Consider the following 24,189-nt stretch of genomic DNA (forward strand, 5'->3'; position numbering starts at 1 on the left):
TGGAGAGCATTGGCTCCTAGACTCCTTGAGCTCTGATGGAGCTGAGGACATTGGAGCAATGGTCGGATCTGAAGAGCCTGTCATAGGTCTCAGATCCGAGGGTTCCACTAACATCAGCTCCAGATCTTCTGACTCCAAAGTCCGGGGTTGAATCAGAGGAGAAATCAGAGTAGAAGAGGTGGATGCAGTATGATCCGAAGCCCTTGAGGTTGGATTCAACAACAATTTGGCCAGGACTGGTGTCTTCAACAGCCTCTGTACCACTCGATCCACATCATCATCATTGGAAAGTCTCCAGGAAGACCGACTCAATGGAGTTGGAGACTTAGAATGCTATAAAATTTGTGACATCAATTTAGGGGAGAACAGCTCCAAAAAATGGAGATTGGCTCTGTATTTCAAACTCTGTCGGCACCGAGACAAATCGTGTAGGAGCTGAAGATTTTTTCAGATCCAATAGGCTTTGGATCCAGTGTAGAAGTTTTGGAAACCTTTTTTGACGGCTCAGATAAGGTAGACTCTTTCCAGACTTGTCTGATTTTGAAGTTGGAGAACTGTCAGTTTTAGATAAACCCGGACCTTCTTTTATAGCTTCTGAGAAGGGGGCTTTCAATAGTCCTCTCAATATCAACTTGTTCTTTCTCTCCAGGAGAGCTCTGTGGTTAAAAGCATGACAAATAAAGTAGGACTCAGGGAGATGGACAGCTCCAAGTCAAAAGATGCAAAGCCTGTGTCTATCACTTAAGAGCATTTTCTGCCCACAGCCCTCACATTGTTTGAAACCTAATGGTTTTGAATCCTTATTAGGCGTTCTGACAGAGAAAAATGTAGTAAAAAAAATCACAGAAGTTTTTCAGACAAGTTTTTTTTTTTTTAACACTAACAGCAGTTATATGAAAGAAAAGGGGAAAATAGAGGGAAATAAAGGAGGGCACAGCCCTCTAACTTAAACAGTCTAGGCACAGGAGATGGAAAGGGAAAGAGAAAGCCCTCAACTTAAATGGGGTAAAAGGAAAGGCAGTTCTCTAACTTAAATGAACGGTTTTCAATAGGACTTCAGAAAGAGAAAACAGACAAACGACAGGAATAAGAGCCCTCTAACTTAAAAGGGCTATTTATCTTTTAAAAGGAGAAGCCAGGAGAGGGACAACAAGGCCAGAATGAAAGACAATGTTTAATAGCAGAAAGCAGCCACAAAAATGGAAACAAAACTATCCAACAGAAAATTAACTATGTGAAGATAAATAACAGCCAAAAAATAACTTTTTCCAAAGTTGAAGAGAAAATAAAGAATATATTTAGCCAGAGCTAGCAGAACGAGCACCAATCTTGTTTAGTGGCAGATGAGATCTGGGGAGGTTTTCTGGTGCGTGCTGAGACATGGTTTAGCAATGAGCTGGCAGAAGACCTCAAGCTTGAATATAAGGCCAAGTCAGAATCAAGGATCGGATCCAAACCCAACCTAGTAAGAATGAAGGCAAAATAGGACAACAACACATCTGATCTTTACAGTGAGTCAGATAGTGGAGAAAAAGCTAGAGATGACTTTGAAAATGCATACAACATAATCCCAAGAAAGTGAGCTGGTCAGTCTTGTGATGGTTCAAGGTGCTAGAAACACTGGTAGAATTAGTGCAGCCCATGAACAAGGATCCAGTGACACATGTATGAACAGTGTTCAGACTTACAGATCAGTTCACAGAGGGAGTGGGTGTTCATCAAGCTTCAGATCTGATCCCATTCTTGATCGGGTCTATATTAGATCAGCAAACGCTTAAACAAGAGAATGCTGATTGATTGACCTTATTTTCACGAAAGTTAAAAATATCGAAGCAACAGAAACTCAGTTTTTTTCCTAGGGAAAGAATTTGGTTGTCCATTTCTGTTGCTTCGGTATTTTCAGTGCTGTGGTGGAAAGTTACAAGTCAGATTCAGGTAAGTGTGCAATTGTGTGGATGTGAGTGTTATGGTGGGTTAGGTGAGTTAGGGTTAGGGCTCGGGTTAGATATGTGTGCGATTGTGTGAATGTGAGGGTTAGGGCGGGTTTAGGTGAGTTAGGGTTAGGGAGCGGGTGAGGTAAGTGTGCGATAGTGACGGACCTTAGGGTTAGGGTTTGGGTTAAGGTAAGTGGATAGTTAGTGGTGTGTGCATAGTTTAGTGTAGGGTAGGTGTCAGATTTTAGGTGTATGTGTGTGGATTTCTGTTTGTTTGGTTTGCTTGTGTTGTGTGTATGTGTTTTGGATCAGCGATTTTTTTTCCCTAGGAAAAAAATCGCTGATCTGACAGTTCGAGATTGTAAGCTTTCACTTACATAAGGTCGATCAATCAGCATTCGTTGATCTAATATAGACCCTTCTTGATCATATTGGTGATGGCCTACATTAACAAATCATAAATTAGAAGAAGATGAAAACTGAGATGGAGAGATAAATACTGAAACAGGTTAACAACTTCAAGAATCTTGGGAGAGGTGGTTGAGGAGAATGGAAGTATGAATAAGGATGTTCGAGCAACACTCAGAGGCTCTGCACCCAACTGGCACAATGTGTCAGGGGTAGTGTGTGACAGAAGACTGCCAAAGAATCTGAAAAGTAAAGTGTACAGAACAGTGGCAAACAGTGCCCCTGTGTGGCACAGCAATCCGGGCAGTGAAAGCTGAGGAAACTTGAGATGAAGTGCTGAGATAGAAAGTAGAATTAAAACTGTGGGAAAGATGATAGCCTAAGAACATCAGAGCTGAAGCCAATGTAGCCACGGTTGCAGGGAAAGGCAAGGAGGGCAGATTACAGTGGTATGGTCATGTTTGTAGGAAAGCAGAAAATGATTTGGCAAAGCAGATTTGTGAGAGCCAAGAAGAAAGCAAAAGAAGAGAACATCCCTCAATGAGATGGATGGAGTATATAAGGGAAGACCTGGGACGGTTGGGTTTAACTATCAAAGAAGGTAGTAGTTGAAGTGAGAGAGGTGCCAACAGCTCGTGTGACCCTCCAACCCCATGTATAAAATAGGGACAAGGGTGATGATGATGAGGGTGACTACTATGGAAGACTTACAAGAAATTCAACTAGTGTTTTAAAAAGGATAGTAGTTAAAGTGCAAAATCCTACAGTCAGACACTATAATGGGAAGCAGTTGTAAAGACAAGTGCAACATTAAGGGAAAGTAAACTGATAAGGAGAAATACAAGACATCTTTTACTGACTTCATTGTAAGACTGTGTCAAGTCCTGTCAACTTCAATTCAGTCCATTACAAGATGTGACAAGAAAATCACAGAAATCATAGACATCTAAGTATCAAGAGAGACATCTGGGTACCCTTGTTGCATGATTCTTCTGATAGAGAAGTTTATGACAAAATCCTTACCAGGATCTACAGAGACTGACTACTCTGTATCTACCAAGATGACTCAGCCAAGTGTACCTGTGTCTGCCTCAGGAATTACTAACAGATCTAGACATGAAAGGATTACTGAAGTTCCTACAGATGAAGTGACTTCAAAGTATGATATGATTTTATAAATGATAAGCAAAAACTGATTTTATATTATTTAGTAGTAAAAGTAATTTCAAAGCATTTGGGACTTATATGTATTTTATGTTACATGCCTAGATACTGTCTAGTAAGTGTCAAGTTTTGCAAAAAGTGTAGTAAGATGAAAACTTTTACTAGTGGTGATTTTTGATGTTAAAAAGTTCCTCCACCTAATGTTTCAAAGTTGCAGTAGTATATGTAATTGTTAGAAGTATGTTACATCCAAAATATAAGATATATATGTATTTAATGTATATACACATAAGCACAGACATACATGTGCCCAGCATTTACAACCATTTTCTTGACTGAGTACACCTCAAATATCTCATTTTGATAAAATGAATGAAAAAAAAAATCATACTGTAGAAGAAATTGCAACCCCCCCCCACACACAACACACACAACCTTCTCAACTGCCCCTGATTTTGCCTCATATTTTTGCTCTGTCCCTCTAAAATATTTGATTTTTCTGGTAAATCACTGAGGATTACAATCAGTCAATATAGTCAGACAGTATAGTATAATAATTATTATTGATCACAAAATGCATGCTGATTTTATTCTGTTTACTTTCTTCTATGTGAATTAGAGTTATATTTAAAAATTGCCCTTGAAATTAGGTCTCTGTTTTGCCATTATTGTTGGCTATGTCCAGAATTCGTAGACAAAGAAGTTGAGAAGTATGTGTCTTTTCTGTCTCTGGCTCACTGTCTCTGTCTCTCTCTCACACACACACACACACACACACACACACACACACACACACACACACACACACACACACACACACACACACACAATCATTTTTCTTTATTTTTTCCAGTCTTGACAAATAAGTCTTAATGGCAAGTTTTTGTAACTGATGCTGCAGTTATTTGTGTTACTTGAATTGCTATTTTTTCCTTTTAATTAACTTTTTATTTTATGCTTGATAAGCAACCATGTAGAGTGAGCAGAAACAACATGGTAGTCATTTTTGAGTCCATGCTTGTTCTGCCATAAAGCTCTGGACTTATGCTTTACTTTGTGATTTCTGCACAGTAATACCCTGTTGAAGACCGTTCTTTCTTCACTACGGTATATTTTACAGTTTAACCCATTTTCTGAAGTGCTGTAATGGTAACCTGTTTATATTTATAGACACACATGGCTTTGACAAACACTCAGGCTTTTCCCCCTCCCACCCCACAGGGGGGCTTTGCCCCTCGCACTCTTTATTGCTATCAACATCAAGGCTGCACAACAGGAAGATGTGGGCAACAACAGTATCGTAAGATCAGATACGTCAGTGTCAGCCAAATACAGCATTTGCCAAACCTGCATCTTTCAATTCATATGATGTAGTAGTTAATTAACTACACCTTGTTGATGTTAATGTAACTGCCAGCATGCACTAAATCCAAGAACTTCTGCCTAGTGATTAAGCAAATCTGCAAAAAACATTATGTTAAACAGAGGTTCCTGTACTTGGATATTTAGCCCTCTGTGAATCTGTGAATCTTTGCTACTAACGTTCATGTTTTAAGTAAGGTAGCATTTCAAAAATTCCATCTCATCCTGACACTTCTGCATGTCTTTTAACATTTTGCTTGGAAAAGTAATTTACTGCTTGTGTTGTCATTTTGAAAAATACAGTTACAACATGCAAGTTCTTTGTACCTAAATGAAGACTTGTGACTGTGTGCTTAACTTGCCTGCAATACGTCCTATCTCTCTTTGATTCTTTGTAGTCCTTGCAGAGTGTTGTTCCATAGAATCCAGTACCCGATTCAGTTTATCCTGCAGTTTCACCATGTTCTGTGATGTTTTGTATTCCAAATCATGGTACCGAAGATTTAGCCGATAAAGTGCCATATCCAGTTCAGACAACCTATTGACTGTGCAGAAAGGGAAATAAGATTAAAGCTAAGAATAGTCAGTAGCAGAGAAGATAACTGAATTCTTCTAAAACTCAATTTCAAAAATCAAGTTTATGGCATCACTTTTATAGAAAAGTTCTACTTGGTCATCAGAAATCAGTGTAGCATATGGAACTGTTAAATATAGTTTGACCTTTCATTGGAATGTGTCAGTGTTTACAAAGATTTTCTTTTAATGTCTTCAGAATACACATAATGCATTTCTTTTTATGAAAACCATAGTTTTATTGGTTATCACCAAGTACAAGAAAGTTTGTCATCACTATATTGGAGAACACAACTTGATAAAGATGATGGCGGGCACAATTGCCTAGACAGAATTTTATAGAAGAGAGATGCGAAAGCAACTCAGTATAAGTTAACTAATCATAATAATAAATTCCCTGTTAAGGTGGAATCATAAATCGGTAAAGATAAAAAAAACAGGGAAAAAAGGGCATAAAACACCTTTCATAAATATCCTAACCACTATAATAAGAAAAAGTTAAAGTTGTGGTGCAAGGAATTATCTTTTACAATAAAATCTCAGAAAACTAAATATGAAGCATATTAGCCAATTGTAGTACAAACACAAAACATGTTTACAAATATATAAATTCCTTTAAAATAATGCTGAGCATACTAATAAGATTTTGAAAGATGGTATACTTATCAATGATCATGAAAAGATAGAAAACACATTTAACATTTAATTAATCATTGTAATAGCAAGGGTGACATACAACTCCCATCTTATGATAAATGATAGATTATTCATTAATTTGCCCTGCTATTACTGATGATTTGTTAGTAAGGGCATTAAACAAAATTAAGGCAGCTACATCTAGTGGACCTGACTATATACCTCGGATTTTTTTGAAAAATTAAAGGATTCTTTAGCTGGTATATTAAAACCTATATGTAACAGCTTACTTCTTTCAGGTTTTGTTTCTGAAATACTGAAAAAATCTACAGTCACTCTATAGTCACTCCTATCTATAAAAGTGGTGACAGACTGACCATACAAAATTATAGACCTGTCAGTCTAACATCATTATTAAGTGCTTCGAAAAATGCACCAGTAAAATAATTATTATTGAAAACAATACTGCATCATTTGATATCTACCAACATGGATTTATAAAGGGTCGATTGACACTTACTCTACCTGGATTTATGATCACATAACTAAAGCCATGGATATTGGTTTATGTACAGGTGTCATTTATTTAGATCAAAGCTTGTGATCTACTATTATTTGACACTACTGACAAAGCCTTACAAGACTTAGAGGTAATAACATATTTGATTAGGTGGATATTAAGTAGGTAGCTAAGGGCTGGGAGATGGTCTGTAATTATACAGGGCAAAAAGATTAGCTCCAGTATATGTTAAATAAGGAGTACCCGCGGTCGTGGTGCTGTGGTAGCATTGTCACCTCACAGTAAGACGCTGTCCGGTTCGATTCTCAGCTAGATCGTCTTCTGCGTGGAGACATTCGTGAATGGGCGTACCTTTGTTGAAGGTTGTGCATCAGGCTTAGCAAGCCGGTACGTAAAAATCAACTGCCAATCATTAGCGGACCTGAGTTCCGCTGTGGTGATCCCTAACCGGGAAAAGCCGAAAGACACAAAAATATGTTAATTCAGGAGTGCCCCAGGGTTTGGTCCTGAGACAGCTCTTGTTTAATGTTGTATTTGCTTATTTTCCCACTACCGAACATTGTTGGCTATCTAAGTAAGCAGACTACTGCAAAATCAGATTTTTTGCAAATAATAACGATGACTTTCATATTATAAATGAATACATGTTGTGCATTAGAAAGTAGGACAATACAATTTAGTGAGAAAAATGCAGTGCAATGTATTTTGGGAAGCCTGTTATAATCAAGTCAATCACATTACCTTCATTCACGTTATCAGAAGTAAACTACTTTAGGGACATAGAATTCATGATTGACATCTTTTTCCTTTGAAAGACATGTACAAGCAATATATAAACATGCTTTATGACAAATGGGCATGATTCTAAAACATTTTACAATGGATACTTCTCATCTAATCAAATTATATTAAAGTTTACATTAGGTAAACATTGGAGCATAACAACAGTTTTTGTACATATAATATTGGGCAATTAAAATGTACAGAAGCTGTATAAAGAAAATTTACCAAATGACTACCTGCTGTAAAGAATTTATCCTACAAAGATATTTGTGATCAGCTAGGTTTATTTACTTTGCATTATAGATACATCCGAGGAAAACTCATACTAGATTATAGAGTGTTCACTGGCTCACTTCTTCAGTCATCTCTTGGTCTTGAGGTGTACAACAACATAAAGACTCACAAACATCACAATTTAAAATTTTATTTGTAATTATGTCATAAAAACATCAGAGTTGGTTTTATAACTCATATAATAGCATAAGTATGGAATATAATACCAGGAGACTATGAAAGGTGCCACTAGTATGGATAAGTTTAAGTCATTTCTTGATGAATGGGCTGCTGAATGGGTACTTGATCCAACTCTCACTAAGACAGTGTCCTTTGAAAGCCATGAGGCTAGAGCAGCTTCCTCCAACTTATGATAACCTAAGATACATTAGAATGGCCTTTGACACCATCCCCCACTCTGAAATCATAGATAAATTTAATAAGCTGGGCATTAATCCCTACGTCACTTGATGGGTTGCCAACTGGCTTACTGACAGAACCCACACTGTAAAAGTAGCTGACTCCAAATCCAGCTCCAGACAAGTGACAAGTGGAGTACCTCAGGGTTCAGTCCTGGGACCACTATTCTTTGGCATTCACTTCTCTGAAGTACAGGCCAATACTAAGGGACTCTGGCTAACAATGTTTGCAGATGACTGCAAACTGGGAGCCATTACTGAATCTCCAAATGATGTGGATACTCTACAAAAGGGCCTTACAATAACAGATACTTGGTGCCAGAGCCACGGGCTCAAGCTCAATGCCAAGAAATGTATAGTTATCCCCTTTGGGAAAAAACATGTACCCATGAATTACCACATAGGTGGCAGTACACTAAACACCAAAAGTGTGATAAGAGACTTAGGGACACAGGTAGACACTTATCACCTTCGATAACCACATCGCCACAACAGTCAGGAAATCCTTCTATGTGGCACACCTCATCACTAAGGGCTTTTCATCCAGAAAAAAAGGAGGTCATTGTCCCACTGTACTCATCCCTCGTTAGACCCATTATAGAATACAACTCCCCATTTGGTATGTACCTCTCAAGACACCTGCAACAACTGGAAAGGCCGCATAAATATCTCACTAAAAGAATCACAGGCCTAAAGCAAATGCCCTATGCTGACCGCCTTAAAAAACTCCAGCTATACTCTGTAGCATATTGTCTACTCAGAGGCGATCTCTGCTTAACATACAAGGCCATGTCAAACCCAGAACTGTTGGACATGCTACACTTAAAGAAATCCCAATCCCTCAGAGCCACATGCTCCAGGAATCTAAACCTTGTCATCACAATAAACAAAACATGCTGGAGGGATATGTTCCTGACCCAGAGACTACCCAGACTCTGAAATAGACTGCCCATACATGTCAAGCAGAGCACCTCTTTGGTCCTCTTCAAAAGAAGCCTTGATGATTGGACTGGAGAAAGGGAATTCACCCCGAGGATCACGTCATTCGCCCTGCTAGACAGGGGTCCAGGAAAGTAAATAGTGTGGGAAGAAATAGCCAGGGAATTGTTATGGCTAGGTCTGTATAAGCCATAGGGCTGATAGACTAGTACCAACCTATGAACCTCGTGACGCAACCCAACCCAGTTGTGTCCCTATGTATCTTAAAGCTTTGGTTTATCTTATACCTTTTTGGTCAGTATAAATTTTTTATTTTATTTTAGGCTGTTTGTGTTTGACAGGCTGGACCAAGTTCAGAAGTAACAATGAGTATGTGAAAAAGATATACATTACTTTGCTGTTACTTGTAGCTATTTAGTAAGGTATGTTTTATTTTACTATCTTGTAGATTCTGATTGTGCTGTGCACTGCTATTATAACTGCACACTAAGGTATATTAAACCTTACTAAGTAGCTACAATTATGCCTTACTAAGTAGTTAGAAGTGACCATCTAGTAAGGAATATTGCATTACATATGAGAGGTTGGCATAATGCCTAAGGCATTTACCTTCCAATCAAAAGGAGCAGCACTTGATTCTCATGGGGGTAATTGGCTAGGCTTAAAATGGCCCCACAAGGGCAGTTAGCCTAATATTAGTCTATGAACCTAAGTAAAAACAATTTACTAAGTTGCTGTTCCTGGCTGCACTGTGCAGTACTGTCAATCCACACTACCCACCCTCACCCCAGTTAGGAGCACCAGTGCACATAGCACATCACTGTGTACTGGGTACACTGGTAAACCATTCACAAACACAGATAGTCCTTTGTTTGCATGCATTTATTTGTGTGATCTATGTCTGCAGATCATGGTGCAGAAAGCCAGTGTTCTAGACATAGCATGCATAAGGCTTGAACATATCTGGCTCTACATTTATGAATTCCAGGATAAGTCTTGTAAAGGGACAGCTAGCTGCTATATTTGAGACTATCTGACGTTTCAGAGGCAAAAATCCTCATCTATGTGAGAACCAAAGAAGACAAAACTGTGGTCACTGAATCTTATTAAACCTGCCTGAAATGAAGTGTCATAAATCAGTAGGGATATCCATGAGAGGTGAAAAGCCCAAGCCAACATCTCATAAGGTGATACGTATTTGTTTTATGGTTAACTTCAGGTATGGGCAGATATAACAGATGCATCTGCCTATTTTGTTCACTCTATACACTGAGGGTGCAAAGTATCCATCCTGGGAATGACAAAAAATGTAAGTACTCAGAGAGACTAGGGTGGTGATTTCCAGAGAAACAGTAAGATGGACAGTATTAAAGTTCATAGCATTAATGAGACTGTTGTCATATTGTCTGAATGTACATGCAGAAAACTAAACCTTGCTCTCTAGTCTTCAGTGCTAGAACCACACAGTTCTAGGTTTCATAATCTACACCACTTTACCAATTAGAAAAACCTTGTTTAACAATGAGCCTTTTAGCTTGGGTAACACCTCTGACACTATAAATCCCAGTACTGAATCCACAAGCTTCATATAAATGCTACTCAGAAAAATCAAGCAATGATCCTTTTTGGCCAACAATCTACCCCTCCAGCCTACTCAAAGCTAGCAGCAGATGTTTTGGTATATCCTGCCTCTAGTGTTATCAACCATCATGCCAAAGTTGTACATGTGCCTTTACTGTGAAAAAAGCCATCATTGTACCCTGAAAAAAGGTCAGACATCAGTCAGCAGCAGTGATTTCTGTCACATAACATTTTTACCTGTCCTGTCAAATCATGCATCCATAAGCAGCTATTAAAAGACATATTGGACATAAGTATTCTCTTTGCCTTTCAGCATGGCTTCCACCAAGGTTAAGAGAACCAAGGCAGTACTCTTGCTGTGAGGCAATAACGCTAACGCTGCACCACCGCAGCTTGTATTATTCACTATCTTTGTATGTTTATTTATTATAAATCAACCAAACATATACTACTTATCTGACAATACTATGGATGTAGCCATATGGCTCCATTTTGCTTCTCATGTTTGGAATCCTGGTAAAATAAAAATGGTCTTCAGTTCAGCACTTGTAGGACTAAGGCAACCCTCTTCTCTTTCAACCATAGTAATCTAGTCATCCACTAATAACTCCATATCCTCTCAACAGCCAACACTCATACTGAAATTGCAATCCCAAGGTTTCTGGGGCCAAATTCTAAAAAACGTTCTATTGGTGTTAGTGACCTACTTAAGCGTAACCCTGCCTTAATTCCAAAAAGGCTTTCTCTTAGTATAGGTGGCTTACTTGATATAAGTACTAGAGTAAGTCACTTACGCTGAAAGCAAGTCTTTTGGAACTGGGACAGGTATACACCAGAGTAAGTCACTTACACTGAGAGCAATTGTTTTGGAAGTGGGCCCTTGGACTGAATCTTAATCAACTTTTTAAGTTTGATCAGAATATAAAATCTGACACACTCAGAACAAGCCAAAAGTGAGACCCACTCTGCAGGACCCATAAGTGTATGACCTAAGTACTACTATCTCACTGTGAGATTCTTCCTACATCTAAGTCTGCTATGTGCCTTGACCACTTTCACTAACTTTCCATCTAATCAATCTACTAAATAGGAATAATTCTACAATAGAATTGTAAGTCTGTATCTGGTCACTTAGTAAAACTCATAACTGTATCTAAGTCTCACTTCAGACCATTAAATGGCTGTAATTTAGCAACCACTTGAATAATACCCTCTTAAGAACTGCCCATCCCATACCCTACTATACTTCCCAGGAAATGCTTTTCCATCCAAGGCACACTAAATACTATCCTCCTCCCTCTGCTTCATGAATGCATGTCTCACTTGTATTGCCTTACCAAGGAGGCATCATGCCAAATCCACTTCCTCATCTGTAGCATCTATACTTTGGAATAACCTCCCCACTCTTTTGAGGCAATTTCTCAAAAGAACTCCTTTCAGGAATGTTCTCAAAAACTTCTCAGCACCTCCCTGTCTGATTGGTTTTACTTATTTACTAAAGGCTCAGTAACAATTTAAATTCTTACACATGCACTACCTATCCTTTTCAGTTATTTGGTGAAAAATACGCCATCTGCTGCACAGTAAATATTAACTTGTTTCTTTATCCTATAAAATACTGTTGCATATTTCACTTATTTGCTTGCTTTTACTTTTTTCACTCTTTATCATATGGTTTCTACTTTCTCATTTAATTTAAAATTAAGCTTTACATCCATCCATCCCTGAAATCCTACTTATGATTTAATACAACTTTTCAAGTGACTGTAGTCTGCAATCTTGTTATGTTGGCTGCAGGATTAGATAAGATCTGTCCAGTAAATCCAGTAATACTAACAGTGTTGAGCATGATTAGGGTGCTGTGCCTAATTCACCTCTTCACTCTTAAATAGAAGGTTGGGACAATACCTCCAAAATAGAAAATGGGAGGTACTGATCCTTCTTTTCAGAAAAGGAGATGAGAGGTGTTCATATTCTAAGAGGATCACACTCCTTAGCCTTCCTGGGGGGGTGCTTGTGCCAAGATATTGAAAAGAAGACTTCTTCCATCAAGCTTCTGATTGATGAGAAACAAATTATATTTCACACAGATGTTTAGCTTGCAAGCCTAAAGAGAGATGTGTAATGTGCTGTCTGGACTGGTTTTCTCTCACTTCTTTAAGGGATGTTGCAAGCAAGCAGGCCTGCTCCCCTCCTTCAAGCATGGGAAGTGGTTACCCTATCTCTCTTTGTGAAATTGCACTTCCCTATGTGCTCCTTAAGTGCCTGCTACCCTCACCATTAACCAGAAGATGTGAACACACAATGGCCCATTACTCTCCTCCCTCCTTGCCTAGCTCCTCTAGTGTTGGAGGTACAGGCTGTAAAGTGCAGTGATTTGCTACTAACTGTAAGCATCTCCAAATCAGAGGACATGTTTCTGTCCCAGAAAAACATTGGAATGTTCTCTCCAAGTGAGAGGGGGGAGGGTATTTCAGGAAGCAAAGTTTATGTATCTGAGGGTCTGGTTCACAAGTGAGAGTAAGGGCTCAGGAGATTGACTACTGCATTAGTGCAGCAGCAGAAACAATAGTGCAGGAATGGTACTGGACTGCAGTGCTGAAGCAAGAGCTGAGTCCTAAGGAAGAAGCTTTCAGTTTACAGGTCAGTCTGTCCCCATTCATACTTATGGGCATGAGCTTCGGGTAAGGTCATGAATACAGGCAACAGTATAAGTTCTTTTGGGGTAGCTGGGCTAACTCTCAATAACAGCAATCTAGGAGGATCTGTCACTGCTCCACCATGTTACAAGAGTCACCAGAGGTAGTTTGAGCCCCTTTAAGGATGTTCTGTGGTGTCTCCCACTGGAGGCATATAAGACAGAGCCCACTGAAGAGAGATCCTGGGGCAGGTACATGACATACATACAAATATTTCAAACATGGGCATTAATGCCCTTCAAGCTTGCCAATATACCAAAACACTTGCTCCCACAATACATGTCCAGGCTGTTCTTAAAAATATCTAAACTAGTACTTGCTTTAATGTAAATTACATGCATCAGCTGCTCTCTCAGAGAGCCAATTAGTACATTTCTCATTCCTGTAGAATCTTCTACTTAAGTTGTCTGACGATTCTCTGCTACTTTTTGATAACCCCAAATATTCCCAGAGGTAGTTGTCTCTAAATGCCCTATATACATGAATATGATCTCCTCTTAGATATCTATAAGAGACACTGTACAAGTTCAGATATTTTAGTCTTTCATAATAACTTAAATTTTCACATGCATGGAAGCCCTTGGTATATTTTCACTGTACTCTCTTCAGCTTACTCGAGTCTATTTTCTTATAAGGTTTCCATATTTTTATTCCATACTCAAGTTTGGGTGTAATGTAACTAACAAAGACTTCATCATTTCTGATTTCCTAGACTTTATAAATCTTTTTATATAACCTATAGTTCTATAACTAACATTAACCAATTGGATGATACGATTAGATAAACTCAAAGCTGGAGCTATCCATATACCCAGGTCCTTAAATGAGTCTAAAGTTTCAATCACTGTGTGCTGTATTAAATATTCACCTTTCAATTTATGTCTCTCAGATCTCACGTGCTTAGTTTTTGATGTATTTATTAGAATATTATTCTCATGTGCTCAAATGGTTAATTTAGTCAAGTTCATTTGCAGACGTGCATTGTCTGTAACACATGTAATCAGTTTATCCATTTTCAAGTCATCTGAATATAGACTGTAGAATACCACAGATGAAAAAGCTAGCTTTGAAAGAGAAAATCTAAACAAGTAAGGGGCTAGGACAGAGCCCTGTGGGACACCCCGACTGTAACCAAGAATTTAATCTGTCCAATTGCTGTATGATACTTGCCATGTTCTATTTGTAAGCCATGCAGCTATCCATCTTATCAAGAGTACATCAACACCTAGTTGTTCTAATTTATTAATCAGTGTTTCATGTACAACCCTCTCAAATGCTGAAGTTAAATCTATGTAAATTATATCACAGCACACTTTTTCATTCATAGCTGTCATTATATTGTTATAGAACATCATGCTACAGATGGTAATAGATCTATTTTCAACATATGCATGCTGATATATGTTTTCAAGTCCCAACCTATCCAAGTCTGACAATAATTGTTGGAGAAATTATCTCTCTCTCTCTCAACATGTCTGGGAGACCTGGGGAACTCACAGGATGATATGGAGACTGTTGTATGGATAAGGAATTCTGGTCTACCCTATTCAGCTTGCTACCGCCACAATCCACACTAAAACAATGTTTTTGGAAATAATAATACTTCTGATGATGATGATGATGGAGTTTTTCCCCAGGTACCCATTGAAAATGGATTCTTCCTATACTTCATACCAACCCTTTTATTTATTATATGCAAACAAACAAACCAGTGGTCTGATAATACTTGCATTTTTTACTAAATCTGCATAAAGTGCAAACTGACAATTAAAGACCGAGTATTGCCAATGGAGTTTGCAGTGCTTTTGAGAGTTCTTCAAGAACTCTCCATCTTCCCTGAAGCAGCATAAATCTAGGCTTCATATTCAGTTACCCTACAATTATTCATGTTCTGTGCTTTGGTAGACCTGTATTGCATCTCTTCTGTGTTCTGTGATATCAGTTTAATGTTATTTCATGGTATGTTCCCTTTCTTACAGATTGTTTCAAAACAGAACTGCCAAAGGATAAAGTGCCTCAATGATGAAATGAAGTCCACAGAAAAAAACTCTTGAGGCAGCACCAAATGCAGAAGAAAACTTTTAATTACAGATCATCATCATCTCCTTTCAGCTTATCCCATTTAGGGGTCGCCACAGCAGAAGAACGGTCCACAGAACAATTGGCAGTGGAGTTTTACGGTGCTGACTTGCCAGCCTGACACCCAACCTTCCACAGAAAGAACACACATGCACACACTCACATCTAGGACCAATTGAGAGTGTCCAATCCATCTACAGCATGTCTTTGGAATGTGGAAGGAAACCAGCGCACCCAGAGGAAACCCAAGCGACCACAGGGAGGACATGCAGACTCCGCACAGAGGGCACCCCAGCAGAGAATCAAACTGGAGAACCTCTTGCTGTGAGGCAGCAATGCTAACCGCTGCATCACCATGGCCACCCCACCACCACAGCTATGGATGTCAGTTAAAAACAGTATACCTTGTAAGCACTTTCATGTGTGACAATGAATGCTTCATCAGACATAATGGAGGTGACTGCGGTCATCATTAAAATACAAAACTCACTTAATCAAACCTATAACTACTGGCCACACAATAATGTACAACCAATAAAAATTTCTGAATAATTAAACTTAAAAACATAACCTACAATCCTATAAAATCGCTTAGAAATATAGCGTTAATGGAATCAAATAAAATACAAAATCCTCCAAAAAATATTTTTCTAAAAAACACTTGATTAAAATATAAACATATATGAAAAGCATATATAAAAATGGAGAACAAACTCCATAAAAAACATTTATAATAAATATAAAAATAGTATTCCAGAGAATAACAATCTATAGTATAAATATAAACACTAGCCAACATTATATATAAATCCCTTAACATAAAATATTAATATAAAACATTCTAATGGGGGCACATACATTCAGTATATTTAAGATAATGCATCAAAAATATATATAATTGTTAGAAAAATGTGTATTTGAATATATGGGAAATGCTAGTTTAAAAGCAAAGTAGTATATAATGCATTTTATTCTATTAATCATATAGTAGAGAGGATTAATTCATGTTTAAATGTAAAGTAGTTTTGAAACTGCAGTGTGGCTTGAAGGAAGCTGACCTTCGACCCTGGCAGATGCTAGCTTAGCAAGTTTTAATGTTTATGCTTTTCACAAATGATTATCTGCTGGGTCAGGAAATTAAATGTGTGAAATAACGAAATCTTCTGCTCTTTCCTGCTGGGATGATTTGGCCTTGTATATGTATTACTGAGATAGCACGCAGCTGTGTGAGAAAGTGTAACAGAGAACAAAGATGTGTATTAAAAGGCTGAATCTGCTATTGTATTCGAACTGATATGAAACCTTGAAGAAGTAACTTTACAGAAAGACATTATGTCTGACCAGGTGGATAGCAAGGCCGTATTGTTACCAGAGGAAAACTTTTTTTAAATATACAACATCAGCAGTTTTAATGAATAGAGGACTGTAAGCTAAAGTGATGTAGATGCCCTGTGACATACCACGTCAGTAAGGTGGGCACAGCTTGAATGTTAAACCTATATAAAATTGTGTGCTTCCTGTTTCATGTTAGACAAAATTCTGTACTTGTACGTTTTTTGCCTCCTGGTGTACACTAGTAAACTTTTGAATCTGAACCTCCTGTGTATTGAATTCTTGATTTTATTTAACAGTTTGGTCCTTCTTAGCCGGAAATTCCCTCGGACAGCTGCAGATCAGAGTCTACCAGTGGTCGAACACTGTGCAGGAGAAGTTACCGAAATGGTTCTTCTTGGGTGAAAAGACCTCCGACTGAATTGTCATTTAAAGAGGCTGGCCACTTTCTGATCTGTGGCCGAAGAGCGGATATTGGACAAATTCAATACCGGAGGCTCAGGTAGGAAGAATTTGCCTTTTTTCTGTTTTAGATCAGGGACTAGGTTACAGTATATTGTTGTCAAGATTTGTTTTGCAGATCAGGGACAAAATGAAGTACTGTATATTTGGTCATAGATCAGGGTAACAGAATAAGGTAGGCAGTTATTCTAGATAAAATGTGAACAGGAACTGAGAATTTGATATCACGTGATAAAAAAGGGTTATGTAACATTTTCTTTACTATGGGAAATCAGTGCACTAAAACATCGCGAGATCCGCCCCTAACCGAAGATGCAAAATACATGCAATCACAACGTTCCGATAACGTTAGGTATTATACGAAATGGGTTAACAAGTATGAATTTGATGGTAAACTAGATAAAACTTCACTAGTTAAACTACTTAAGCAGCTTAAATCTGATGCAGGAGGTCAGGCAAAAAAGCAACGCCAGTTAGGCATTCCTCAGGCACACAGGTGGATTGAGGAAGCAAATCGTAGAGAACAGAAGCTGAAAAATTCAAAAACATTGTTTTTAGACAAAGAAGATAATAACTTGGTAATAGCAACAGCTCCTCCTCCTCCCTTGCCCCCTCCCTTACCCTTTTCAGGATATGAAGCGAGTGGACAGGCTGGTCAGCATCCGCGTTATCCTGAAGTTTCAGCAAGACCACAACCATTTGTTAGAGATCCTATTGAAACTAGGTCCCGAACACGTAAAACACATAGGGACACAGAATCATATCAAATAGAGAGAAACCTACAGGATGAGAGTGAGGAAAAATATGCCCACTTATAGAAGTTCCAAATCCTCAGGCAGGACAGGAAGGGCAAAACCCAACACTCTTAGTATACAGAACATGGACACCGGAAGATATCCGGAAGGCTACTGAGGGAATCCCTCATCCGAAATTTAATTTTACGAAATTTTTAGAAGATTTACAAGGCATGAGGTTGAGTTACCACTTGAATCGGGAAGAAGTAGAAAAAGTAGTAAGACAAATTATAGGTCCAGATTGGCACATGATTTGTGGCACCTGGAATCCTCGTAATGCAGAGCTTAAACCACTCCCACATAGTGACGCAGAGTTAGACAACAGAGTGAAAGGTCTAACAGACCAAATCTCTGAGAAATGGAAACCTAGAGCAGACTGGACTTGCATTAATCAATGCATACAACAGGAAAATGAGACAATAGATGGGTACTATGCTAGATTATTAGAATGTTTTAATAATCATAGTGGTATGTCGGTTCCTGAGAACCAAATGAATGATTCCCCGTATGAACAACAATTGAAAAATGCATTTTTGAAAGGTTGCATTGCACCTATTAGTAGCTTCATTACGAAGCATATGATAGACCATCGAACAGGGAGGCTACAAGCCTTACTTGAATACGCTAGACATGCTGAGAGACATTTTAATAGTAGAAAGAAAAAGAAGGTGCAAGTTTTCACTGCTGAAGACGGAGCTGAAGTGTTTGTGTTACAGTCAGGTAAAAAGGGCACGAAGAATGCCCAGGGAAACAAACAGTCTGACAAATGATCAGAAGATTTTGAAGCGAGAAAGGAGAGAGGTGAATGCTTCAAGTGCGGGAAAAAGGGACATCTAGCAAGGGATTGTAAGCAAAACAAAAAGGTAATTACAGAAGATAAGGGAGATGAGGACTGACTATATGATAGTGAAGATACATCATGTGAAAGTCAGAAATCATCAGGAAAAGTTAATAAACAGAAAACAAATGTAAATGTGATAGAAGGAGTAGAGGAAGTGCAAGTAGATATGGAAGATGAAGAAAGTGAAATTTTGGACTTAGCATTATTGAGCTTAGAGCTCTACTTAGCAGATACGAAACCGGAAGTTACACTTCTGGAAGAGGAAAGGGAAGTCAAATTCCTGTGCAACTCAGGAGCATCACGGACTTTGATACACCCCTCCAAGTTACCAGAACATTCCGAATCACCTGATTATATACTAGTAAAAGCAGCAAATGGACAGCTATACAGGGAACCACTTTCCCATGATATAGCAATAACTAACCCTGTTTCAGGTATGACCCAGAGAAGTAAAATTGTTTCTGCAAAGTGTCCAGTAAACCTATTGGGCAGGGATCTTATGCAGATATTTGGCTTAGCAGTAGTTCCAACTGTACAAGGTATGGAGGCACAGAGACAAATGGATACCTTTGTAGTGCGATCGGAGGGTGAAACTTTTTACTGGTACAGCCAGGACCTAGTCACGACTGGTCCAGGGGCAGTAACCGAGGAACTGATTAACGTAGCCATGAGTAAAGCCCCCTCCCTCAACACTGATTGACAGCATTTGTTACACTGTACTCTATACTACTGTACTACACCAGGACCTGATAGAGAGTATGAGCAAGAATTGTTCAGAAATCATGCAACTAGACTAGTATTGCGTACTTTGTACTGGGATACTGAGGGGAACAGTGTAGTTAGCTGTTCATTACCTCAAGAATTCCTTGCATTATATAGATCAAATCGATTACCACATGTCAGCTTGACAAAGAACAAAAGTGTAAAATGGGCAGACTTAGGAGAAAAAGTAACAAGATGGGAAAAACAGACTGATTTAGAACTATCAGAACAAGGGGTACAAAAACAAAAACTGAATTGGTTGACACAGACACATCCAGCTGTACACTTGCAATCTAGCGAGGACAGCTGATTAGCGTTTTTATTGGAAGAAGAAGAAAAGGCCTTATGTGAAATTCCAGCAACTCTTTGGTCAACAGGCAAGTCAGATGTAGGACTTATTCGAAGAGCAGGACCAGTTACAATTACCCCAAAGTCAGCTTTTAGACCACAAAAAAGACAGTACCCTTTGAGAAAAGATGCAGAAATAGGAAAGTCTATAATAGCAGCATTACTCAAAGAAGGAGTACTGGTAGAATCTCCTGATTCACCATGTAATACACCCCTATTTTCTGTTAAAAAAGCAAACGGGGAATGGCGGATGGTACAAGATTTACAAGCTGTAAATAATGCAGTAATACCTAGAGCACCTACGGTGCCAGACCCACATACTTTGTTAAACGATTTAAAACCACAACAGAAGTATTTCTCTGTGGTAGATATTAGCAATGCTTTCTTTTCAATACCTATACATCCTGATAGTCAATACTGGTTTGCATTTACATTTCAGGGTAAAAGGTATACCTATACTCGACTACCACAGGGATATTGTGAGAGCTCAACAATATTTTCACAAGAAATGGCTAGCAATCTGGCAGGGTTTACCCCACCGGGAGGTAGTCAAATTCTACTTTATGTAGATGACATCTTGCTAGCAGCCCCCATCCAGCAACAATGCAGGGAGGATACTGTAGCATTATTAAATTTTTTAGCAACACAAGGACACAAAATAAACAAAAGTAAGTTGCAACTTTGGAGAAAACAAGTTAGATACCTAGGATATGTAATATCCAATGAAGGTAGAATATTAGACGAGGAAAGAAAAACAGCAATTTTGCAAGCACCCAAACCAACAACAAAGAAGGAAATGATGTCTTTCTTCGGTACAACTAATTTTTGTCGGAGCTGGATACCAAATTATGCTTTGGAATCTGCTCCACTGACTGACTTGATATATAAGACACCAATGGTAGCACAAGATATTTTACAATGGACATCTGAAGCAGAAACGGCTTTCTGCAGGTTGAAGCAGTTGATAGCTTCTTCATTAGTTTTAGGACCTCCGAATTATCACAAATGGTTCTTTCAGACCGTAGATTGCAAGCAAGGATATATGACGACAGTACTGATGCAACAACATGGGGATAAGCAACGCCCCATAGCCTATTATTCATCACAGTTAGATCCAGTGGCGTGATCTTTGCCTCACTGTGTACAAGCAGTAGTTGCAGCTGCAATGGCAGTGCAGGCTTCGGCCTCAGTGGTGTTATTCCACCCCCTCATATTGAGAGTGCCTCATGCAGTTGCAATAATTTTACTGCAAGAAAAAGTGGCATACCTATCTCCTGCTAGACATCTTTCATGTATGACTATACTGTTGAGCCAACCTCATATGACAATTGAACGATGTACGACATTAAATCCATCAACATTACTTCTAACTCCTATGGATGGTGCACCACACAGCTGCCTGCAGGAAATTGAACAGTTAGCTTTGCCTAGACAAGATCTCACAGATATGCCCTTGGATAATGCCGAGGTGACATATTACGTGGACGGCTCATGCAGAAGGGGTCCTACAGGGAAGAATCTGGTAGGGTATGCAGTAGTTCCAGACACTGAAATTTTAGAAGCTCAGTTCTTACCACATAACTTATCTGCACAAGCAGCAGAATTGATAGCTTTGACGAGGGCATGTACTTTAGCAAAAAACAAGTTTTCTACAGTACATGTATTTGCGCAACAATGGAAAAATAGAGGAATGATGACATCTAGTGGAAAACCTATTAATTATGCGCAATTTATTTTGGAGTTATTAGAATCTATTCAGTTACCTACCAAAGTAGCTATTTGTAAATGTGTAGATCATACAAAACAACAGGATAAGATTTCAAAAGGCAATGCACGAGCTGATGCAGCTGCAAAGCAAGCAGCCTCAGACTCATAAACTTTACTTTTGAATGAGGAATTACAACCCTCTGAGATTTTAGATTTAGACACATTAAAAACAATGCAGATGCTTACTACAAAAGCAGAAAAACAAAAATGGGTAAAACAAAGTGCAATTCTTGAGAATGGACTGTACATTTCCAAAGAGAGAAAACCGATATTGCCGTCTAATTTATTTAGATATGCAGCTTTGTTGAGCCATGGGCAGTGCCATGCCTCAAAAGGGGTGATGGTACAGTAAGTAAACCGAATATTCCAAACATATGGATTCACAAATTACACACAAAAATTTTGTGCATACTTGTAACAAGCACCATGCACAAGGGGCATTTAAAACCAAGCAAGGAAGTTTTCCTAAACCACCATACCCGTTCCATATTATTTGTATGGATTTTATAGAAATGAATAAGTGTGAAGGGAAAAAGTTTTGTTTAGTTATTGTAGACATGTTTTCCAAATGGGTAGAAGCTTTTCCAACCAAAAACCCGGATGCAGCAACAGTGGCGAAAGCCCTGATAAAAGAGATAATTCCTAGATTTGGCATTCCGGAAAGGATCTATAGTGACAACGGCACTCATTTCGTGAATCAGACAATCCAGCAACTTGGGAGATTTTTTGGTATCTCCTTAAAGAACCATTGTGTCTACCACCCACAGTCAGCAGGACTGGTGGAAAGGTACAATGGTACCCTCAAAAATAAGCTTAGGAAGCTAGTTGAGGAAACCCAAAAGAATTGGATATACTGTCTGCCTTTGGCACTGGTGAGTATGAGAACGGTTCCAAATGTAAAGGGTTTGACTCCCTTTGAAATGGTTTTTGGGAGAGCATATTATGTGCGTCAGTGAAAAGCTCTCATGCCTGCAGAGCAAGAGGCTGACAGTTCATTAGCTAGTTATATGAGGAAACTGTTAACAAATAAATCTGTTTTGCAGTTTAACACTTTTTCAGACAAGGAACAGACCAGACTGGTGGAAGCAGTCTTGGCCCCGGGGACGTATGTGTGGCTGAAAGTGACGAAAAGGAAGAATTGGGTGAGTCCAAAGTGGGAGGGACCGTACCAGGTTCTGTTGGCAATGCCTACTGCACTCAGAGTGGCCGAGAGGACGTCCTGGGTTTATTTGACACATTGCAAACCGGTAAAGAACTTTCAACTTGATAAAAACTTTGTGACTGATATACAACCGGACCAAGATGGCCAAAAACAAAGCGAATAGAATAGATCAACCCCAGAGATGTTGCATAATCATTTTGTTGAGTGTACATTTATTGACTGTAATTGTGACAATTTTCCTCTTGTTGTGGTTTATCCTACACACAACCACACAAGTGAAAGTGGGAAGGCGTGACGAAACATCTATAGACTGGCATCCAAATTTTAACACATACCTAGCCATGAAGCGTGTATATGCAGAGACTATGAACATTTCAAATTGCTGGGTTTGTACAGCTATACCAACAGCATATGGAGGACTGATAATGTCCGCTGTCCCTTTGGGGATAAATGAGACTTGGGAGAATTTACTCTTCGATACAGGAACTGTGAGATCACAGGACAAAATAGCTTTATTTTTACCTGTCACACAAAAAGGAATTGTATGTTTTTATAAAAATGATACCCTCCAGGTGGGCTGGAGCAATTGTAATATAACCATATCTTACCGATGTTATATTAAGAATAGTAATGGCAATACTTTTTGCAATACTAATTATGATTCATATTTGAACTCATTGAAAACAACCATGAATGACATTCGTAAGAATCCAGTCTTGTTTAAACAATTGTCAGTTACAGATCAGAAAATGTTTCATGCAGGGCTGATGCGTATTAGTACTAAAGTAGAAAACTGTTATTTTATTTGTGGGAAAAAGGCATATAAATGGTTACCTGAGAATTGGTCTGGCAGTTGTTTTTTGGGTTATCTGGTTCCGGCAATAAGACATACTGCAGAATTACCTTTGGGTAAGGTACAAAACGTGAGAGAAGCAGCTCAAAAACCTGAAGGTCCAGTTGAAAAACCTATGAATCCAGTTGGAAAGATTGAAGCTGGCTGGAAAGATCATAATGCCATGAAAGATAAAAGCAAATTGACTCATATGGACTTGAGTGACAGTGTTATATCCTGGGCAGGAATATTCCCAGCCTATGGAGCAGTCAAATTGATCTGGGAGTTGAGGAAGTTGTCGAAACTTCTCGAAGTAATGAGTAATGCAACTTTTTCTGCCCTAGAACTTGTGACTGATGAACTGAATGCAATGAGAACTGTTGTGCTACAAAATCGAATGGCTCTTGACTTCACCCTAGTGGTGAGAGGTGGTACGTGCGCGCTTATCAAAGAAGAATGCTGTGCGTACATACCAGATAACAGGAATGAGATTAATAACCACCTAGAGGTAATTCAGAA

At 38.7% G+C, this 24,189-nt stretch overlaps 1 protein-coding gene across 1 annotated transcript in view; it reads right to left on the minus strand.

Annotated features, from left to right (window-relative positions):
• The window catches only part of CLEC11A (C-type lectin domain containing 11A), a 404,688-nt gene that overhangs the window by 168,782 nt on the left and 211,717 nt on the right, over window positions 1–24,189 (minus strand). The window contains exon 3 of the mRNA XM_044059398.1: window positions 5,231–5,413. Coding sequence (XP_043915333.1) covers window positions 5,231–5,413 — 183 coding nt within the window. The remainder of the gene's footprint in view (window positions 1–5,230; window positions 5,414–24,189) is intronic.

Source organism: Protopterus annectens, chromosome 17.part0 (genome assembly GCF_019279795.1).
Source record: "Protopterus annectens isolate FY-2018-M chromosome 17.part0, PAN1.0, whole genome shotgun sequence".
Taxonomy (NCBI): domain Eukaryota; kingdom Metazoa; phylum Chordata; order Ceratodontiformes; family Protopteridae; genus Protopterus; species Protopterus annectens.